Genomic DNA, 19719 nt, shown 5'->3' on the forward strand with positions numbered 1-19719 from the left:
TCTTGTCGTTGCTGCCAGAATGTCATGGCCAGGTGTCACAGAGTTCCATCATACTCTCTGTGTGCTCTCAGCACCTTTAAGGTGGGGCTGGCCCCCATCTCTTCAGCATCTGTGACCATTGATGCTGTATTCCTGAAGGGCTCAGGTGCTGAAGGCTAACAAAGTATCGGGTGCATTTTAAGTTTCAAGGCTGCATATTTATGATATGACCCTGATCACAGAGGGCAAGGGAGCTGCCCTCATCCAGACAGGAGTCAGACATTCTCAGAGGCTATGTGAAGATCTATGGAGTGTCCTCACTGCATGTTGTCATCATCCTCCTGCAATCGAGTGACTATAAGGGCCTCCGTTGTGTCTCCATGACATGAGCCTGAGCACTGAGGGTATGTGTGCTGCCATCAGCCAGCCAGGAGTCAAACATTCACAAATGCAAGGTGAGGATGTCAGGACTGTTTTCACTGCATTTGGTCCTCACCCTGTTCAAATCTTGAGGCTATGAGAGCCTCACAAATGCACCTGCCTCATCTGGCCAGTGTGATAGCCTCATCGTCAGCATACTCACCTTCGAGGACCTCCTGATCATCATCCCCTTCTATGTCCTCCACATCGGAGGGGGTGTGCAGCTCTTCCATCTCATCCTCAGCCAGGTCCTCTCCCCGTGGCAGAGCCAAGTTGTGTAGTATGCAGCAAGCTAAGATGATGCGCAACACCCTCTGTGCACTGTATTGCAGTGCTTCAACAGACCTGTCGAGCCAGCAGATCCTTATTCTCAAGATGTTTATCATTTGCTCCACTAAAGTCTGGGTCGTGACTTGAGCCTTGTTATACTGCCGCTCTGCTGCAGTCTGAGGCTGCTGCACGGGCATCATCAGCCATGTCCTCTGTGGGTAGCCCTTGTCCTTGAGGAGCCCACCCTGCAGCCTCTGTGGACCATGGAAGATGTCAGGGATCTGAGACGTGCTAAGGATGTAGGAGTTGTGGTTTCTCCCTGGGAATTGTATGCAGACCTGCAGGATGTGCTTATGGTGGTTGCAGACCAGCTGAACGTTCAGCGAGTGGAAGCCCTTGTGATTGACGTAATTGACTGCTTGTTGCCATGGAGATCTAAGCACCATGTGAGTGCAGTCGATGGCATCCTGAACCTGTGGGAAACCTGAGATCTGTGCAAATCCCAGCGCTCTTGTTTCCTGGCTTTCCTGATCCCGGGCAAAATGCACAAAGTTCTGTGCCATCATGAAGATGGCGTCTGTGACCTCTTAGGTACACTTGTGTGTGGAGGCTTGTGAGGTACCGCAGAGGTCACCTGAGGAGCCTTGGAGGGAGCCACTGACATAAAAATTGAGCGCTGTATGCTGTTTTCTCAGTTCAGGCACAGACGTTCTCTTAACCCACACTTCAAAGCTGCATGGTAAGCCTGAACCATAATGAACACTGGTCCAAACCTTAATATAGACATTGCAAGGGGCTGTGTTTACCTCCACCATTGACTGTTCCATGGCTAGATTTCGTCACTTTCAGTGGATGCCCTCCATGTCCCCGTGGCGCCAAATCCTGCAGCAGGTGGCAGATGTGACCAACCAGTTCACTAGACGTGTGCAGTCTTCGGTGACACTGGTTCTCAGTCCTCTGCAGGAATGACAAGTGCCGTCTATAGACTCTGGGTCTGGCAAAGATCTTATGAACGACGGCTCACTGTGGATCTTCTGCTGCATGAGCAGCAGGCCCTGCCACCCCTTCAACGTGAGGGAGGTGCTCCTCCCTTTGCTGAGCCAGGCACCTCTACCACTCTCTTCTCCTTCTTCTCTGCTCCCTGTAAGCCATGAGGCACACCACTAAATCACCAGGCTCCCTGATCCTGATGTTCTCCTCCTGCAGGATCAAAGAGAGAGATGAGTGTGTTAGCACAGGGGTCTTAAGAGCCTCCTTTGGTTAAGTCTGAAGGCCCCTTCACACATGCTGGATGGCCAGTGTGTAGTGCAGCCATTGATTGTCCGAAACCCCATCCACCTCCACCTCACTCCACTTGACCGATTGGTGGACTTCAGCCATTAAACTGTATGCTGTGTTCTCAGCTCAGGCACAGACGTTCTCTTAACCCACACTTCAAGGCTGCATGGTAAGCCTGAACCATAATGAACACTGGTCCAAACCTTAATATAGACATTGCAAGGGGCTGTGTTTACCTCCACCGTTGACTGTTCCATGGCTAGATTTCGCAAGGAGATTGTACAACTTGCCCAGTTGGCCAATTATTCTGCTGCCCCCTAAAATGCACATTAATTTGCAGTCCACGCCCAAGTGGTAAAAAGTTCTGGAGCATCTGGTGGCAGTTTCATGCTTTTGCATTGCTTGACTGGGCAGAAAAGCTTCAGATGCTCAACTCCAAGCATGTCAATGGAGCTGCAGCTAAACAGTCTCAGCTGCAGAAGAATGCTCACTTTTGACAAACTTTTCCAAGTGCATGGCTGCTTCCAAAGGTGTTTGTGATTTGAAAGGTGTTTGTGATTTGAAAGGTGTTTGTGATTTGCTTCTCCTTTATAAGCGGTGGCATGTTTCCCAACTCCTCGGTTTTGGTGTGATCCAATTTCTGTCAATAACCCCACAGCAAACTCCAGATAGGATAAATGCAAAGGATTAGTTTATTTGCACACACTCAAAACGCGGGAGGAGCATCGCCTTCTATGTATTCATACAGTAAAAGAGGGATAAAGAAAGGAAAGATTTACAGGGCAAAGACCACAGAGAAAAGAATTAGTATTTCACGTGGGTCCAAAGTCCAGGAGCAAGGTTCAATGAGGTATTCTTTCACTCTTCTGGCTGTGTTAACTTCACATGATGAGATAGGCATGCAGGGATTAATCAGTCTTGTAGGTGATGGTACAGAAGGGCCAGATGTCCAAACCCATTTCCATGAGGCTGCTTCTTGGATGGTAACCAGCAGGCTGAGATGCAGTTCCACAAGGCAATATTACCAGTTTCACAAACTAAAGGTCGATATCACATGATTCCCACTTCTCCACATTGTCTTTGACAAGGGATGCGCTTCCCTCGTTTGGCTCCCCAAGATGGTTAAATGTCTCAGCCATTAAGAATTGAAAGGAAAGTTGCAGGTTGCTTTGTCCTAGCAGATGAGTGGATGCCGCTTGGGCAACCTGGGTTATGAAATGCAGATGGCCTTTGTATAACTCTCTTGAATTTGGTCTCTGCAACCCACAGGTTCAGCGATAATGAGGTGCAAGTTTCCCTGATACTGCCAGGTAGCTCCTTTTGTTCGACATAGCTTCGGCCATTTCAAAAGGGCTTTGTCCAATTTTTAAAATGTTAGAAATAGCCATGAGAATATCAAGATATATTTTATAAAAAATATACAAGTTGAGGTCTTAGTCCCCTCACACAAGTGCGGCAGAGAAAATAACAGGTAGAAACCAAAAATGTAGATAATACAAACTACTTTTACCGTGAAGTAACCAATAGATTCGATAACCTGCAAATATATTTTGCATGTAAGAAAGATCTAATACAGTAAAAAGGATTATCAGGCATGAGAAAAAGGCAAAAGATAAGTTAAATAAAGCTTCAAAATGAAAGGGAAGTAGTCAATATTGATAGAAGAATTCAGCAGGAAAAATAATCAAGGAAGAAAAAAACCTGAAAGTTAATTCAATTTTGATATCAAAGAGAAAATTAAATAGGGAGGTGGGAAGTCATTTTGAGCTTTTCTGCCTGGGTGGTAATATAGTGCATCAGATTGCCTGGCTGTCATTGAATTCTTTCAATTTCCATCCCAATGATTACTGTTTCAAACAGAAGCAAGATGTTTAACAAAATGATTCTGATGAAGAATCTCATTAGCTGACCTGAGGTGTACTTCCAAAATTTTTAAACTTTTTTATTTCTATCTTTTCTTCCATTTGCTCTCAGCCTTGCTCCATTCTATAGTTATGTGCTAATGCTGAATGGGAATGGATTATAGCTTTCTATTAAGTCATTTAATAATGTTAGATTCCTATTTGTGACAAAATCAAAAATAATGTTTCCTTTTCTTAAAAAACAGTCAATTATTCCACTAATTGCATTATTTTTCTTTTTCCAGCCAATTTTGGCATCTAAATTGAACATACATGATACCTGTGGTGTACATAATCTTCATGGCATGCCTGGAATACTTGGAGGTGTGGCTGGTATAATTGCAGCTGCAATGGCCAGTCAGCAATTATATGGCAAAGGGTGAGTTTCACTAAGGGCTGCAATTTGTTGTGTGTTGTTACGTTCTATATTTCAAATACTGAAAAAGTAAATCAAAAGCCATGAACAATGTTGATTTGCTGATATCAAATTGTGGGTGGAGTATTCAAACAATAGGAAACAGGCAAATTCAATAGATCATTTAATTGCGAATTGCTGGTATGACATTTGCTTTCTCAATTTCTCGTATTCACTTTATCTCATCTCCCTCTGAAATTGAGGTACTCCAATCTCTCAGGACAACCCTAAAAGTGTCAAACTTGCTGATTAAGGGGCCACTGTTGTTATTTGGAAAATCAACCTCTACCAAACAGAGGCTGAACTCTAACTCTGACATCTCCTCCTAACTCTCCTGTACTGTGCCTCCACTGCAAGCCATCAACTGCCAAGACTGTAATTGGCATCATCTCCTCTGGAAATCCTCCTTCCATGGCTTCCAATCTCATAGTCCCCTAGCCACAAACACCTCACTTCTATCTCCTTACCAAGATCCACAAACAGGTCTGCCAAAGTAAATCCATCATTTCAGCCTGATTTCCCCACAGAACTGATTTCTCCTTATCTCCACTCTATTTTTCTCCCCTTATTTCATCTCTTCCCACGTATATCTGTGATTCGTCTGAAGCCATCTGCCATTTTATCAGTTTACTGTTTCCTGGCTCTAACCGTCTTCTCTTCAACATGGACATTCAATCTCTTTACATCTCTGTTCCTCATCAGGACAGTCTGACATCTCTCTATTTCTTCCTTGAACAGAGGCTCAGCCAGTCCCCATTCACCACCGCCCTCCTCTGCCTGACTAAACTTGTTCTCATTGAAAAACCTACCATTAACTTCAGTCACTTCTTCCAAATAAAAAGGTTTCTATGGAAACTATTATAGTCCTAGCTATGCCTGCCTTCTTTGGATTATGTGGAACATTCTTTGTTCCAGTCCTAATCAGCTACCCTCCCTCACCTCTTTTGAAAATTCATTGTGACTGAATCTGTTTCCTGATTTCACCTCCAACTGGAAACTTTCAAAAAAAATTGCTTCCAATTTCCACCCTTCCCTTAATTACTTTCACATGCTTCATCTCCAACTATTCCTTTATTTTCTACGACTTCTTTGTCCCTATTTCTGGAGATAGGCTATCAACAAACATTCACTATAAGCCCAAGGACTTCCACAGCCATCTGGGTTACATTTCCTCCCATTCCACTTCCTGTAAGGACTCATTTCCATTCTCCAATTTCTATCATATCTGTTCGGATGATGCCCCTTCCATAGCAGTGCTTCTGAAATGTCTTCCTCCATCTTCAACTGGGGATCATACACTACTATAATTGTCAGGGCCTTGATCGTGTCCATTCAATTTCCCATACTTCTTTTCTCACATTTTCCCCTTCTTCCCAGAACCACAATAGGGCTCCACTTGTCCTCATCTTCCACCCCGCCAACTTCCACATTCAACACAACATCCTCCACCTTTTCCGCCATCTTCAGCATGAACAACTACCAAACACATCTTCCCCTCCCCTTTCAACATTCTATAGGGACCATTCACTTTGCAACATCCTGGTCCATTTCTCAACCACTCTCAGTGCCCACTCCCTTTCTATGGTGCCTATCCATGTAAGCGCAAGAGATGCAACTTCTGCCCTTTTACCTCTTCTTTTTTCATTGTCCAAGGCCCCAAGCTCTGCTTCCAGCTGAATCAGTGATTTGTTTGTACTGTTTTCAACCTACTGTACTATATTCAGTGCTCAGTACGCAGTCCTCGGCACCAAGGAGACCAAATGCAGATTTGGTGAACACTTTGTTGAGTTCACAAGTATGACCACGAGTTTCCAGTTGCCTGTCATTTTAATTCTCCACTGCACTCTTGCACTGACCTCTCTGACCTCGGTGCTCCACACTGTTCTAATGAATCTCAATATAAGCCCAAGAAGCAACATCTCACCATTTGATTAGGCACTTTACAGCCTCCATACTTAACATGGAGTTCAATAATTTTCAAATGTAACCTTTGCGCCCTTTTTTGGGATGACAGCTGTTGCTGATAATTCTATTTTTCTCATTTACATTCCACTGGACCCATCTTCTCTTTCTTTACTTGCTCTGTTACCACCCCCTTTGCCTTGCACCATTATCCCTTGGCACTTGTTTTCCCCCTTATACACAGTCCTTCCCTTTTGTTCATTCCTCCCCTTCCCTGCCTCTGTATTTGGTTAAAATCTGTTACATCTCTAACCTTTTCTAATTTTATAATGAAAGGTCATCGACCTGAAATGTTAACTCTGTTTCTCGCTCCAAAATGCTGCCAGATCTGCTGAGTATTTCCAGCATTTTCTGTTTTTATTCTAGATTGCCAGCATCCACAATATTTTATTTTTGTATTAAATATAATGGTATAGTTTGGGAGGGTGGGCTGATGAGCAGTAAATGGTATTTGAGGGGAAATTTTCCAATATGCACTGCTGGCAGATGCAGCCTTCCATCAGCAGTTTAAAGTTTAAAAAAATTCCATTAAAATGGAAAATGAAAAGTAGTGAGACTAAGGAAAACATGTAATTAAGAAAATAAATCAAATAATTTACACTATAGACCACAGCACAGGAGAAATATCAGGGTAAATGTTGAAACCAGAAGCAGTGTGAGGCAACAGTAAAGGAAGTAAACTGGATGTTGGGCTGTATAGCCAAATAGATAGAGCATAGATCCCATGTAGTGATAAACAGTTCGTGTAAAGTACTGGTGTAGCGTTCCTGATATTACTCAAAACTTTTAGGGGAATCAATAAATTGAACTCAATGTTCAAAATTGCCATAAACTCCTCAACCAAGAAAATGGACTCAAGTTTAGAAGAGGGAGAGTGCATGAATTGTTTAACTACCACATGCAGGGGATGGTGAACGTGTGGTATGGACACCCAGGGAGGTATTGGTGGCAGATAGTGTGGAAATGTAAGGGAGAATTGAATATATATTGAGGGATTGGAAATTAAGAGTGGTCATCTTTTTGAATCATTGGGATGGATTGCAAACTTTTCTACACTTTTCCATTCTACTTACTGTGGATGTTAAGCTCTTCTTTTGGTGATTTTATAATCCCACAATTTCAGCAGGGCATTTGCAATCTGGATGTGCATGTCAGCTGGAGCTACACGTCTGTACCTCCAAATTGTCAACCTGAACATCATGTGATCACAGCTCCCCTCTTGAAGTCTGGTATTGCGGATTCATCCCAATTATGACATTTTAGTATATGGATGGTCAGTGTTTAGCCATTTCTGACAGATGAAGAGATGTGCCCTGAAAAGTTTATGCTGAATTTCATGGAGGATTTTTTCCCCTCAGATATTGGTCCAGTCTTCTTCAAGGATTACTCAGCTGATTTTGCTGAGAGCTATCCATAGGGTATGTTGCTAAATCCTAGGCATAAATGACTGGAGCTACAGTAGCACAGTGATTATGTCACTTGACTAATAATCCAGATGACTGGACTGATGATCTATAAAACAGTTCAAATCCCACATGGGGAATTTAAATACAATTTATTAGATAAATCTGGAAAGCTAGTTTCAGTAATGATGAACATGAAACTGTTGGTTTGTCATAAAAATATCTAGTTTGCTGATGTCCTTTAGGGAAGGGAATCTGCCACCCTCACATAGTCTGACCTTCAGGGGACTCCAGACCCACAACAATATAGTGGACTCTTAACTGCCCTCTGAAATGGCTTATCCGCTCAAGGGCAATTAAGGATAAACAATCAGTGCTGGCCTTGCCAATGATGCTCACAGCCTGTGAATGAACAAAGAAAATAAATTATTTCATCATAAATAGATTTACATTGCTCACTTTCAGCCAGACTGAGAGATTAAGTCATTTAAGGAACAATTGGATGTGACTATAGAAGACTTTAAGGTTTCTGTGTGTGGATGAATGGAGTTGAATGGCCTTTCACATCCATACTCCACCTTGAGGGAGAAAAACTGATGAGATCTCAGTATTGACAACTTCTGTAGAAACAAATGTTCAAATTAGTCCATCCTGTTAGGTGAAGGAGGAATCATGCTGGTATCCATCAGCTGATTACAGGGGTGCAGACTAAAAAGGAAAGAAAAATGGGAATTGAAATCTACTGGAAGATGATACCTAATCATACATGCTTTTAATAATTTAATAAGCAGAACTTCTAATGTTTAACATTCTTTTTTTCAGTCTTATTTTAACTTTCCCAGAAGCAAGAACTCCTATTGTACAGGCTGGATACCAAGCTGCTGGATTGGGTGCTAGCCTTGCTGTGGCCCTCATTGGAGGAATTATCACAGGTCAGAAAATGAAATATTACCAATAATACTTTGTTCTGTGCACAGTTTCTTCACAAATACAAGCTCCAGTATGATGTGCTCACAAGAATCAATCTGTCAATCAATCAAGTAAAAAAAAATTGTTTGGATTGCTATTCATAACTAAGCTTTGATCTTGACGTCAGCCAAAGAGCCATTTGTTGCCCATTGTAAAGTGTATTTACCCCATTTTTAATAATTAATCCTCAGTTCCTCTTTTCAAGTTAAATATGATAATATTCAAACTAGTTAGGCTTTATAGGCCTAATAGTCTGATGGTCAAGATGGTGACATAAGGTCGCAGATTTACATGTTATTTTATAACTCTTAGTGTCACTTTGTGGCAGAATTAAGTATGTACGGGATAAGAAGATATATGCTCACTGTCTAACTAAAACCAAATTGGTTCAATAATTTTGAGTTGATTCCCATGTTATCACCCAAACTTTGTATGATAAATGGACAAAACTCATATAATCATAATTTAGCCTGCCTTAACAATGTAACTTTACCAGGATTTCATGGTATTTCCATATTCACCTCAAATACAGGTGCATAGACTGCCTTATTGGACTACCAGAAGTATATAGTCATAGGTGTAACCAGCAAGTCAAACGCACTGATGAAAACTTGTACAAACTTGTACAAACTGGCCCACGTTAGATCACTTAACAAAACATGAGAAATTCAAATCAGACTAGATTTGATCATCAATCTGAAATGGTAACCCTGTTTTTCTCTCCACAGTTGCTGCCAGACCTGCTGAGTGTTTCCAGCCTTTTCTGTTTTTATTATAAAAAAAATCCCCTGTTTCTAGAAGTAACTGTGAATATGCAACAGTGTCCTCAGGCATTAACTTTGGGATGTTCACGTGATTGGCTATATCTGAAGCCGCCCAATCAATAATTTATAACTACAGTATGCAACGATTATACATATTTATGATACGAATGCCTGAAAGAGTAAATGTGATTGACCGATTATGTCTATTGATAACATAAAACAAGATCTATGCAAAACTTATAACTGTTACTCAGTTTTACAGAAAATATTAGTACATGAGCACATTAAAACATACTAACTTATACTCAGAAGATATAGTGAAATATTGCACTCAAGGTGCAGAAATATCCTTAACTATGAAGAATTGCTTTATGTTTTCAGTTTTGGATGTTATCCTGTGCTCAGCCTTTTTCTTTAACCAACAAATCAATATGGGGCTGCTACAATTTTCCATTGGAGTCAATATATTGTTAATCAAGTAGCAAGTATTCACACTAAAGAATTCTTTTGCAGATTTTCAAAGGAAAAATTAGATTAATTTCAAAATCAATCATTTATTAGTTTGATGAATACATTATCGTAGCAATAAATAATATTTCAAAGTACCTTGATAACGAAAAGCCACTTATAAAGCTGGCAAAAATATTATTTAAGAGATAACTGAATAAACTGGGAACTGTATGGACAGGAAAAAAATAGATGAGCTATGCTATGTAGATAAATAAAAATTCTAAGGTAAAAGATAACTACAGCTATTTATAATTCAAAGAGCTACATATCCTCTATTCACAGGTTTCATTCTGCGCATCCCCTTTTGGGGGCAACCACCGGATCAAAATTGTTTTGATGATCAAATTTACTGGGAGGTATGAAATTGTAATATATTCATATAAAGTTTCACATAACAGTACCACTTTTTTTCTTTATACACAGCTTGTAAATAAATTTTGCATTTTATCTGCTCATGCACTGAAAGGGCACTTGTCATTTTGTTTTTAATGAATCTAATATTGCCTTAATACTTCAATTTTGACATTGTCTTCCGCATGTCTTGAGTACTGAATCTCAAAAATAAGTATTTAACTGACATTATTAGTGCAGAACTTTATTCTGGGCCAAGATCTCCTGAAAGAGATAAGTTCTATCTAGAATTGTGGGATTCATCTGTAATATAGTTACAACTGGCGATCAGTCCAACTAAGTCCTTGCATCAAAACTTGAAATATATTCAAGGCTGAGATCTTGCAAACAGATAAGCATTAAACATTCTTCAATCCCATCCTCCCTCAAAAAATGTTTTAATACAATAAAGATAGACCAATGCCATGATGTAAATACAAACATACGAACATAGAAATTAGGAGCAGGAGTAGGCCATTTGGCCACTCAAGCCTGGTCCATCATTCAATAAAATCATGGATAACCTGATTATAGCTTAACTCCACATTCCCACCTACCCCCAATCAGCTGTCTTATCAAGAATCTTTCCACCTCTGCCTTAAAAATAGTCAAAGACTCTGCTTTTACCGCCTTTTCAGGAAGAGAGTTCCAAAGTCTCACGACCCTCTGAGAGAAAACAATTCGTCCTCTGGCAGGATTTTCCACACCCGCCCACTGCCCCGATTTTCCGGTCCCGCCGCAAGTCAATGGACTTCTGGCTGGAGCGTTGCCTCGCCCACGACGGGTCCCGCCTGCAACTGGGCCGGAAAATCCCGGCCCTCATTTCAAACTTAAATGGGCAACCCCTTATTTTTAAACAATGACCCCTAGTTCTAGGTTCTTCCACAAGAGGAAATACCCTCTGCACATCCACCCTGTCAAGTTCCCTCAGTATCTTATGTGTTTCAATCAAGTCACCTCTTATTGTTCTAAACTCCATTGGATACAAGCCTAGCCTGTCCAGCCTTTCCTCAGAAGACAACCCACCTATTCTAGGTATTAGGCTAGTAAGCCTTCTATGAACTGCTAAATAGATGCTAAAGAGAACTTTCCAGTCTGGTCAACTGTTGTTAAGAACATAAGAGAAATTAGCTTTGGAATAATGAAAGAATCTACCCTGAAAATCAGCAAAATGACTCCTGGTAAATATTTTCAACATGTTTAGGATTAAAACATTAGATGGGGTTTAAGAATTTTCCAATTCTAGTTATTATGTATATATAGGGCAAAACTTTTACCTAGATGGGCAAGCGTGCGCCTGACTTCCTCGAGCATAAAATGACGTGCTGACGTCAAGTGAACGTCCCAACCTCAGCGCGCAGTTGCACAATATTTCGGTGGACGGACGCGCACGGGAATCAGCAGCCTACCCGCCGACAATTAAGAGGCCTGTTAAGGCCATTAAAGTCTTAATTAACTTACATTTTTCGCTGCCTGTCCAACCTTACAGCCCGCCCAGCGTAATACGCAAGCGGCAGCGCTCAACACTGCCTGTGCGGACAGGAGGAGGAGTGCGAGCAGGCCTAGCACGAACTTCACGCAAGCACAAGAGAGAGCGCAGAATTATTGTGCCTCAGGGAGATGAAGAATATATTGAACAAATTATTGAACATCAGAAAACTTTAAGAAAACATGTCCCTTCTCACATGGCTCTGTCACATAAGCAGGGACATGTTTTTAATTTAAAAATAACGTTTTTATTTTATTTGTATTTGCTTTTGGAAACCCCATCCTGCCCGTGGATGAGGTTTTTGCTTGGCCTTTTCGCCTGCCTGTCAACCATTAGGTTGAACGGGCAGTGAAAAATTAAACTCAATGGCCTTAATAGGCCTTTAATTGTCAGCGGATCGCTCCGGCAGCACACCTGCTGACCGAACTATCGCGCGACTGCACGTTGACATGGGCACGCTCGTCCAACATCATCGGGCCTCATTTCACACGCTCACCAACCAAGCTAAAAATTCTGGCCCATGGGTTGAATAATACGGAGGCAGGGGGCGCAGACAGCATGACTCACCCACCCCTCTCCCCGGAAACCACAGTCATAAAGCTCTGTGGGGCTGATTAACGAATGTCGAGTGGGATTTCCGTAGTGTCGCTCCCCGCGGCCCCCCCCACCACCACCCCCCCCCTCCCCACCACCCCACCGGAACTGCTGGCCAATCGGATTGGCCGGCAGCTTCATCAGTCCTAGCAGTGCCAGGGAGGCATCACTGTCTGCTGCTGGGACAGGTGGTGAAGAAAGGACACCAAGGCCAGGTGGGTTTGGGTTCGAGAGAGGCAGTGGAGGGAGGCAGGGGTGGGTTCAATTGAGGGAAAGGGTAGGAAGGAATTTACTGGAACGAGATTGGCAAAGGGCAGCCCCAAAAGAGTGACTCCCCTTTTCTTTCCTGCCCATTAACAACTTGAGCTGAAAAATTGGGCTTCTCATTTCCAAATATTTTACGCTGTGGGCAGCGTTTTATCAGGGTCAACTGGCTGGATAATTGACCCTTAATTGTTTATTTAAATATAGCAGGTGGGCTGCCATGTTATGGGGGTGAACAGGAAGGTGGAAGGCAGGGCATCCTTTTTATGTGCCCCTTCCATATTATGTGCCCACCTCACCACTACCACACAGGAAACACAGTCACCAGGGGCATGTTAAATTCAGCTGATAAATGGGATAAATGAATGTGCAAAGCCAAAGTTTTACATTTTTGCTTTAATTATGTGATTCTTTTATTTATTCATAGGTGCCAGATGGTAAACCTGAACATGAAGATTTGCTTTCTTCAGAACATGGAAAGCAGAAAACTAATGCTGAACCATGATCGAGCATGAATTTTTAAAGAAGTACATAAACATTTAGAGCCAACCAAAAGGAAGTTAGCAGTGTTAAGTTGTACACAGTGTTTCATTCAAAATATTTTACGTAGTATAGTGTATTCAAATGAATAACAAAAGAAGTCTGATAACAGAATTAACTTTCTGTTCTTTCAAAAATGCTTTGTAAAGTAAAATAATCTGATAAAAACAAAATAAGTTCCTCTGCTGGTAAATATGCAGTCCTTCCATATTCCTTTTTGTCTTTCTTCATTTGCTAGAACCCTATTTGTTTTCCCTATACATAACAGCTAGAACCTGCTTCTCAGGTTGTAGTTGCAGGGAGGCAGGACTTCAGGTGATTGTGGATTCAAACACACTGCAGGACTCAAGCTGACAGTAAAATACTGAAGGAGTGCTGCATTGCTGAAGGTGAAGTCTTTTGGTTCAGATGGTGCTGTTCAGCTTGTCAAGTTTAATTACAAGATCTAGTGGCACTGTTTGAAGAGGGAGATGGTGATGTAGTGGTAATGTCACTGGACTAGTAATCCAGAGGGCCAGACTAATGCTCTGGGTACTTTGTATTTTCCTTCTGGGTGGGATTTGAATCAGTAAAAACTGAGAAATAAAAACACTGGTCTGAACCCATCTTGTATACCTTAAAATGGAACACCAGTAAAAACTGGGAGATAAGAGTGCTGGTCTGAACTGTTTTTCCTTCTGGTCACCACGGCAGGTGGTGGAATTTAAATTCAATGAATAAATCTGAAATATAAAGCTAGTCTAGTTAATGGTGACCATGACAACTATCATCAATTGTTTGTGAAAACCCATCTGGTTCACTTCCCTTTAGGGAAGGGATGGAAATCTGCCATCCTTACCTGGTCTGGCCTACATGTGTCTCCAGACCTGCAGCACTGTGGTTGACTCTTAACTGCCCTGTGCAATAGCCTAACAAGCCATTCAGTTGAAGGACAATTAGCAATGGACAACAAGTGTTGGCCTTTTCAGTGACACCCACGTTCCATGAAAGAATAAAGAAAAAAAATGCAGGGAGTTCTCTCAATTTTTGAGCCAACAATAATGCAAAAACCCAACACCACCAAACCAGAGTATCTGGTTATTCATATCATTGTCGTTTGTGAGGCTTCACTGTGTGCAGATTCAGCTGCCATGCATAACAGTGACCACACTTCAAAACAAGACACCGATTGTATGTGAACCAATTTGAATGTCCCAATAATATGAAAGGCACTATATGAATGCCAAATTCTTTCTTATGCTATCTAAGATATACCAAAGCAGCGGGTGGATACTAAAGCTAACCTCAGTGTCCCTCAAATAAGGAGTAGAAAACAAATCATCCAGGGTTCTGAATCCTGACCAATTATCCAAAGATCATTTTGGGAAGTGCACATACAAGGACAGAACTTGGCTTGTTTGTAATTTTCACAAGGTCAAATAACTTGCCATTATTTCCTAGATTTATGTATAAAGAATGGCTACTTTGGTCAGGTATTGAAGAGGCTACCGATACTTAAGAAATCTTTTCCCGGCATGAACCAGTGCATTGACAGGTGAAGGAAAGAAAATTGGAGAAAACTAAATTTTAACATAATAAATAAATTAATAAAAGTCTGAAGTTGGTGAACAAATTAAGATGAAATAGCAAAAACTAGCTTTACATCATAGACTATTGTATTGACAGAGACCTTTCTCCACAAACTCCTTAAAAGTATAACTTACACTTATATCTCATAGCGAAATGTCCCTAGGTGTTTAAGAAGAATGCAATCTGACAAAAATTGATACCAAATCAAAGGAGAAATTAGGCAGGTGACTAAGACCTTGGTTAAAGAGGAAGGTTTTAAGGAGTGTCTTAAAGGAGGGGAGAAAGGTGGCGAGATTTAGGGAGGGATTTCCAGAGTTTAGTGTCTACATAGCTGAAGGCATGGCTATCAATACTGGGGCAGGGTGGTGAACAAGAGGACAGAATTGGAAGAACACAGAATTCTCAGAGCATTTTAGGGCTGGAGGAGGTTACAGAGATAGAGAGGGTGAGGCCATGGAGGGATTTGAACAGGAGGATGAAAACTTTAAATTCAAACTTTAAATTCAAAGCAAGAATATCACTAGACCCAATTTCTCATTGCGGATAAAAAAGACCATTATAAGCTATTCAAACTTTTCAATAATAAATGTACACTGCAGCTTTCAAAATCTATATTTTTACCAGTAGTATAAAATATTTACAAAACAAATTTTCTGTAAATTTCTAGCAGAAAAGAGTTAGAATTACATATTGAAACAAATTGATGCTACAAAATAGTAATCTTGCTGCCGCAAAATATTGTATAAATAAACAACAAAATAATCTTGGCCAGATCTTTGGGTTGGTGTGTGGGGGGGCGGGCCCCACTCGCCGACGCGTAAATGATGCGCGGTGACGTCGGGCGTGCGTTCTGATGTTACCACGCGTCATTCCGATTTTCAGTTCAGTGGGCGCGCACTGGAGTTGGCCGGCTCCCGCCCAGCACCCCCAACAGGGAGAAAATTTTCCCCCTTACTTTTGATGTTGGTGAGCAATATCAAACATAAAAGGCTAAAACATAGGTATTAATTCTATAAATCGAACCCCAAATATCACTAGTTTCATTATTCAGTGTAAAATTCGATAAAACATTTATAATAAAGAACTGTGAATTCAATATTCTTTCGTTTTAAGAATAATGATTTTATATACCCTGTGCAAATTAAACAAATGCTTACATCAGATTATATTATGTAAATACTAACAGTAAATCTGTAAAAAGAAATATACATTACCAAAAAGTAACAGGTGGACACAGAATGTATTCCCTAGCTTGTGAAAAGAGTTCAATGTAATCCATATTGCGTGTTTAATAGATTAACGCTGCCTAAAAGTTAAGAATCCCGGATGTAACAATGTGCTTAATTTTTACAAGAAGTGAGTGTTCTGTTTTTATGGAGAATTTCTGACTGTTGATTCTTACATTTTTATCTGCTTGTTTATATTTTTATAGATGCTTTACAACACAATTACTTTTAAAATAAAAGGTATGGCAGCCTTGTATTTGACAAGTTATACAGAAGTCGTGAGTTCAAGTTCTACCATATAAAACTGAGACAAAATTGAATAAATTTAGTACTTTCATACAATTTTACAGCACAGGAGGAGGCCATTTGGCCCATCAAATATGTATGCCAGTACCAGAAAATAACCAGGGACAGAATTTTTAGGTCAGCATGCGGGTGCGTGCCCGACCCGATCAGACATGATATCGTGCCAGATGACATCAGGCGAACGTCCCAACGTCATCCTACGCTCGAGTGATATTTTGGACGGCAAGCACATGCGAGTTTCAGAAGCGTGCACCCCCCCCCAACCCCCGACAATTAAGAAGACAATTAAAGTTGTTAAAATTCCAATTGTCCCGATTTTTCGTGGTCCACCCAACCTTACGGTTGGCGGACGGGCGAATCTGATTAGCGGACTTTGCATTTGTGATGATGCTTCAACCAAGGGCGGGATGAAGTTTCCATTATTAAATAAAATTGTATGGACTGAATTTTCATCATGTGTATATTCAGTTAACTGATTCTGAGGCATGGACATTATTTTTCTGGATTTTAAATCTTTATTTAATTGTTTTGTAGCCTTCAGCTCCCTGAAGCAGCTCTCTGCCTTCAGGGAGCTTCCATTCAGTGCTCGCCCGCGCCCACACCTACATGAGCACCTGCCCTCCTCCCGTCCCCATCCTGTCCCCACCCTGGCAGTGCTGAGCATTTCAGCACGCGCTTCACTTTGGCTTGCCAGCCAGCATAAAATCGCGGTCAAGGGCTGATCGCCAACGGCGTTCTGTTCCCCAGCCGCTCCTGGACCCGCCAATCGCGCCTGTACACCGAACTAAAAATCCTGCCCCAGGGAAGCCACCTGGTTGTCATGAAAAATATGCCATCCCTGGAATGACCTACATGTGATTCCAGTTTAATGCTGCATGATTGATTCTTTGTACCTTCTGAAGTGGCCAAGAACACTATCCAGCTGTAAACAATCATATTGCACAGTGGTGTACATCAGATGGGAATGGTTTTGATCGTTCTTAGCTAACTAATCAAGAACACAAGAAATAGGAGGAGGTGTAGACCATGTGACCCCTCGATCCTGCTCCACCATAAAATAAGATCATGACTGACCTTGGGCTTCAACTCCAGTCCCTGCCTGTTCCCCATATCCCTTGATTCCCTGAGAGACCAAAAATCTGTCTATCTCAGCCTTAATTCAATGTGTAGCATCCACAACTCCCTGGGGTATCATTAAGGGACGGTCACACACGGCCAGTAAAGGATGCCAGGTACACACATGCTAACCACGTCTCTCTCTCTCATGCTGCAGGAGGACTACGTCAGGATCATGGATCCTGGTGACCTAACTGTATGCCTGATAACCTACAGAGAGCAGAGGAGATGGAGGAGACGGTGACTGAGGCTCCTGGCTACACAAAGGCAGGAGCAACAGCCTCAGGAACAAGGGGCTGTTGGGGCTTCCGCACACACTGCCCAGGAGCAACAGCAAGCTCTAGCTGGTCGGCGCCTAGTGACACCCAGGGTCTATAGACGCCACCTGTCATTCCTGCAGATGACCGAGAACCAGTGTCTAGGGACCTGGTCACATATCTGCCACTTACTGCAGGATTTGGTGCCAAGGGGATATGGTGGGCATCACCTGCCAATAGCTGTGAAAGTGACCACAGCACTCATTTTCTATGGTAATGTCTCCTTTCAGGGCTCCACAGGTGACCTTTGTGGGATCTCACATGCCGCCACCCACAAATGCATCAATGAGATCACAGATGCCATCTTCTCCACAGCACACAACTTTGTTCATCTCGCCTGGGACCGGGACAGCCAGGATGTAAAGGCCATTGGATTGGCCCTGATCTCGGGATTCCCACAGGTGCAGGGTGCGAATGACTGCACTCATGTTGCACTAAGGTCTCCATTGCTACACTCAGTGGACTTCATCAACCACAAGGGCTTCCACTCACTGAATCTGCAGCTTGTATGTGACCACCAGAAACACATCCTGCAGGTATGTGCACAGTTTCCAGGGAGCATGCAAAACGCCTACATCCCCAGTCGCTCACAGGTCCCTGCAGTCTCGCAGGCTCCTCGGGGACAAGGGCTACCAGCAGAGGCCGAGACTGATGACACCCATGCGGCGGCCTCAGACTGCAGAAGAGTGACGCTACAATGAGGCTCATGCAGCAACTCGCAACTTGGAGCAGACCATCGGGATGCTGAAGGTAAGTTTCCAGTGCCTGGACCGGTCTGGTGGAGCCCTGCAATATAGTCCACAGAGGGTGCCAAGCATCATCATCGTCTGCTGCGTCCTTTACAACCTGGCGCTCCAATGGGGAGATGAGCTGTCTGAGGAGGAGCTGGTGGTCTCCTCGGATGAGGAAGATGGCAGTGGGGATAAGGGTGAAGAGATCCTCGGTGGTGAGGATGACAGGGATGAGGCTCTCGCACTGGCTAGATGAGGTAGGCGCACTCAGGAGGCCCTCATAGCTGCCAGATTTGTGGAGCATGATGACCACATGCAGTGAGGATAAATCATAGATCCTCAGATCACAGTTGTGTATGTTTGACTCAACTGTGCACATACCCGCTCTGATAATGCTTCTGTCATGGAAACGCAGCAAGGGTCCTAATAGTCGCTCGATTGCAGGAGGATGATGACAACAGACAGTGAGGACACTTCATGAATCTTCACATGGCCTCTGAGAATGTCCAACTCTGGTCTGGCTGAGGACAGCTCGCTTCCGCTTTGTGATCAGGGCCATCTCAGAGACGCAGCCATCAAAGTTTAGATGCATCCGATGCTGTGTCTGCCTTCAGCACCTGAGCAGCCCCACCTTAAATGACCTGAGAGCATACAGAGAGGATGCAAGAACTGTGTGGCACCTGCCTACTAATTCTGGCAGCAATGACCAGCACCGTTGAGGTGCTGTCATCAGGAATGTGTCCAGGGAGTGTGAGGCTCGACCATCACTTTGGTCTGAAGGCTGCAAAAAGCACAGGGAGGAGGCCCTGGACTGAGACATCTGTCTTTATCTTGTGCAGAAAGGTTTCACATCTGAGTGACAAGAACATAGCTCATCAGAACAAGGAGCCACAGGCAGGGAGACAATTTTAGGAGTTTATTGACAATAGTGATCAGGCTGTACAAGTGACCAACACCTATGCCCCATCCGTGCAACTACTTTTCCTTAATTTTCCTTATCCTGCCGCTACCTCTCGGTGCTCCCCGGACATCCACAGTGGAGGTGGAGGCAGCCTGCTGACAGCGATGCCCTGTCTGTGATGACTTTGGCAGGTGTCCTCTGGAGGGCTGAGACTTGGAGGGCCCCTGCTTTCGGGGTCCTGCTGTGTGGTGGTGGCACCCTCCTCGGCCTGTGAAGCTGGAACGGTGGATGTCACAGGAAGAGGAGATTCGGATGGTCTGGACTCCCCCTGGGTCACCTGGGTAGATGACCCTGGGGTGTGCACAAGCTGATCCTCCTCCCTATGGGTGCCCAAGGGTCCCTGGC

The 19719-nt window shown here is 42.9% G+C and overlaps 1 protein-coding gene across 1 annotated transcript in view; it reads left to right on the top strand.

The window, feature by feature from the left end:
• Positions 1 to 13341, top strand: part of rhag (Rh associated glycoprotein) — a 47318-nt gene extending 33977 nt beyond the window's left edge. The window contains exons 7-10 of the mRNA XM_041188037.1: positions 4094 to 4227; positions 8451 to 8560; positions 10154 to 10227; positions 13036 to 13341. Of these exons, the coding sequence (XP_041043971.1) occupies positions 4094 to 4227; positions 8451 to 8560; positions 10154 to 10227; positions 13036 to 13113 (396 nt within the window). The 3' untranslated portion in view covers positions 13114 to 13341. The remainder of the gene's footprint in view (positions 1 to 4093; positions 4228 to 8450; positions 8561 to 10153; positions 10228 to 13035) is intronic.
• Positions 13342 to 19719: the final 6378 nt, after the last annotated feature.

This window comes from Carcharodon carcharias, chromosome 5 (genome assembly GCF_017639515.1).
Source record: "Carcharodon carcharias isolate sCarCar2 chromosome 5, sCarCar2.pri, whole genome shotgun sequence".
Taxonomy (NCBI): domain Eukaryota; kingdom Metazoa; phylum Chordata; class Chondrichthyes; order Lamniformes; family Lamnidae; genus Carcharodon; species Carcharodon carcharias.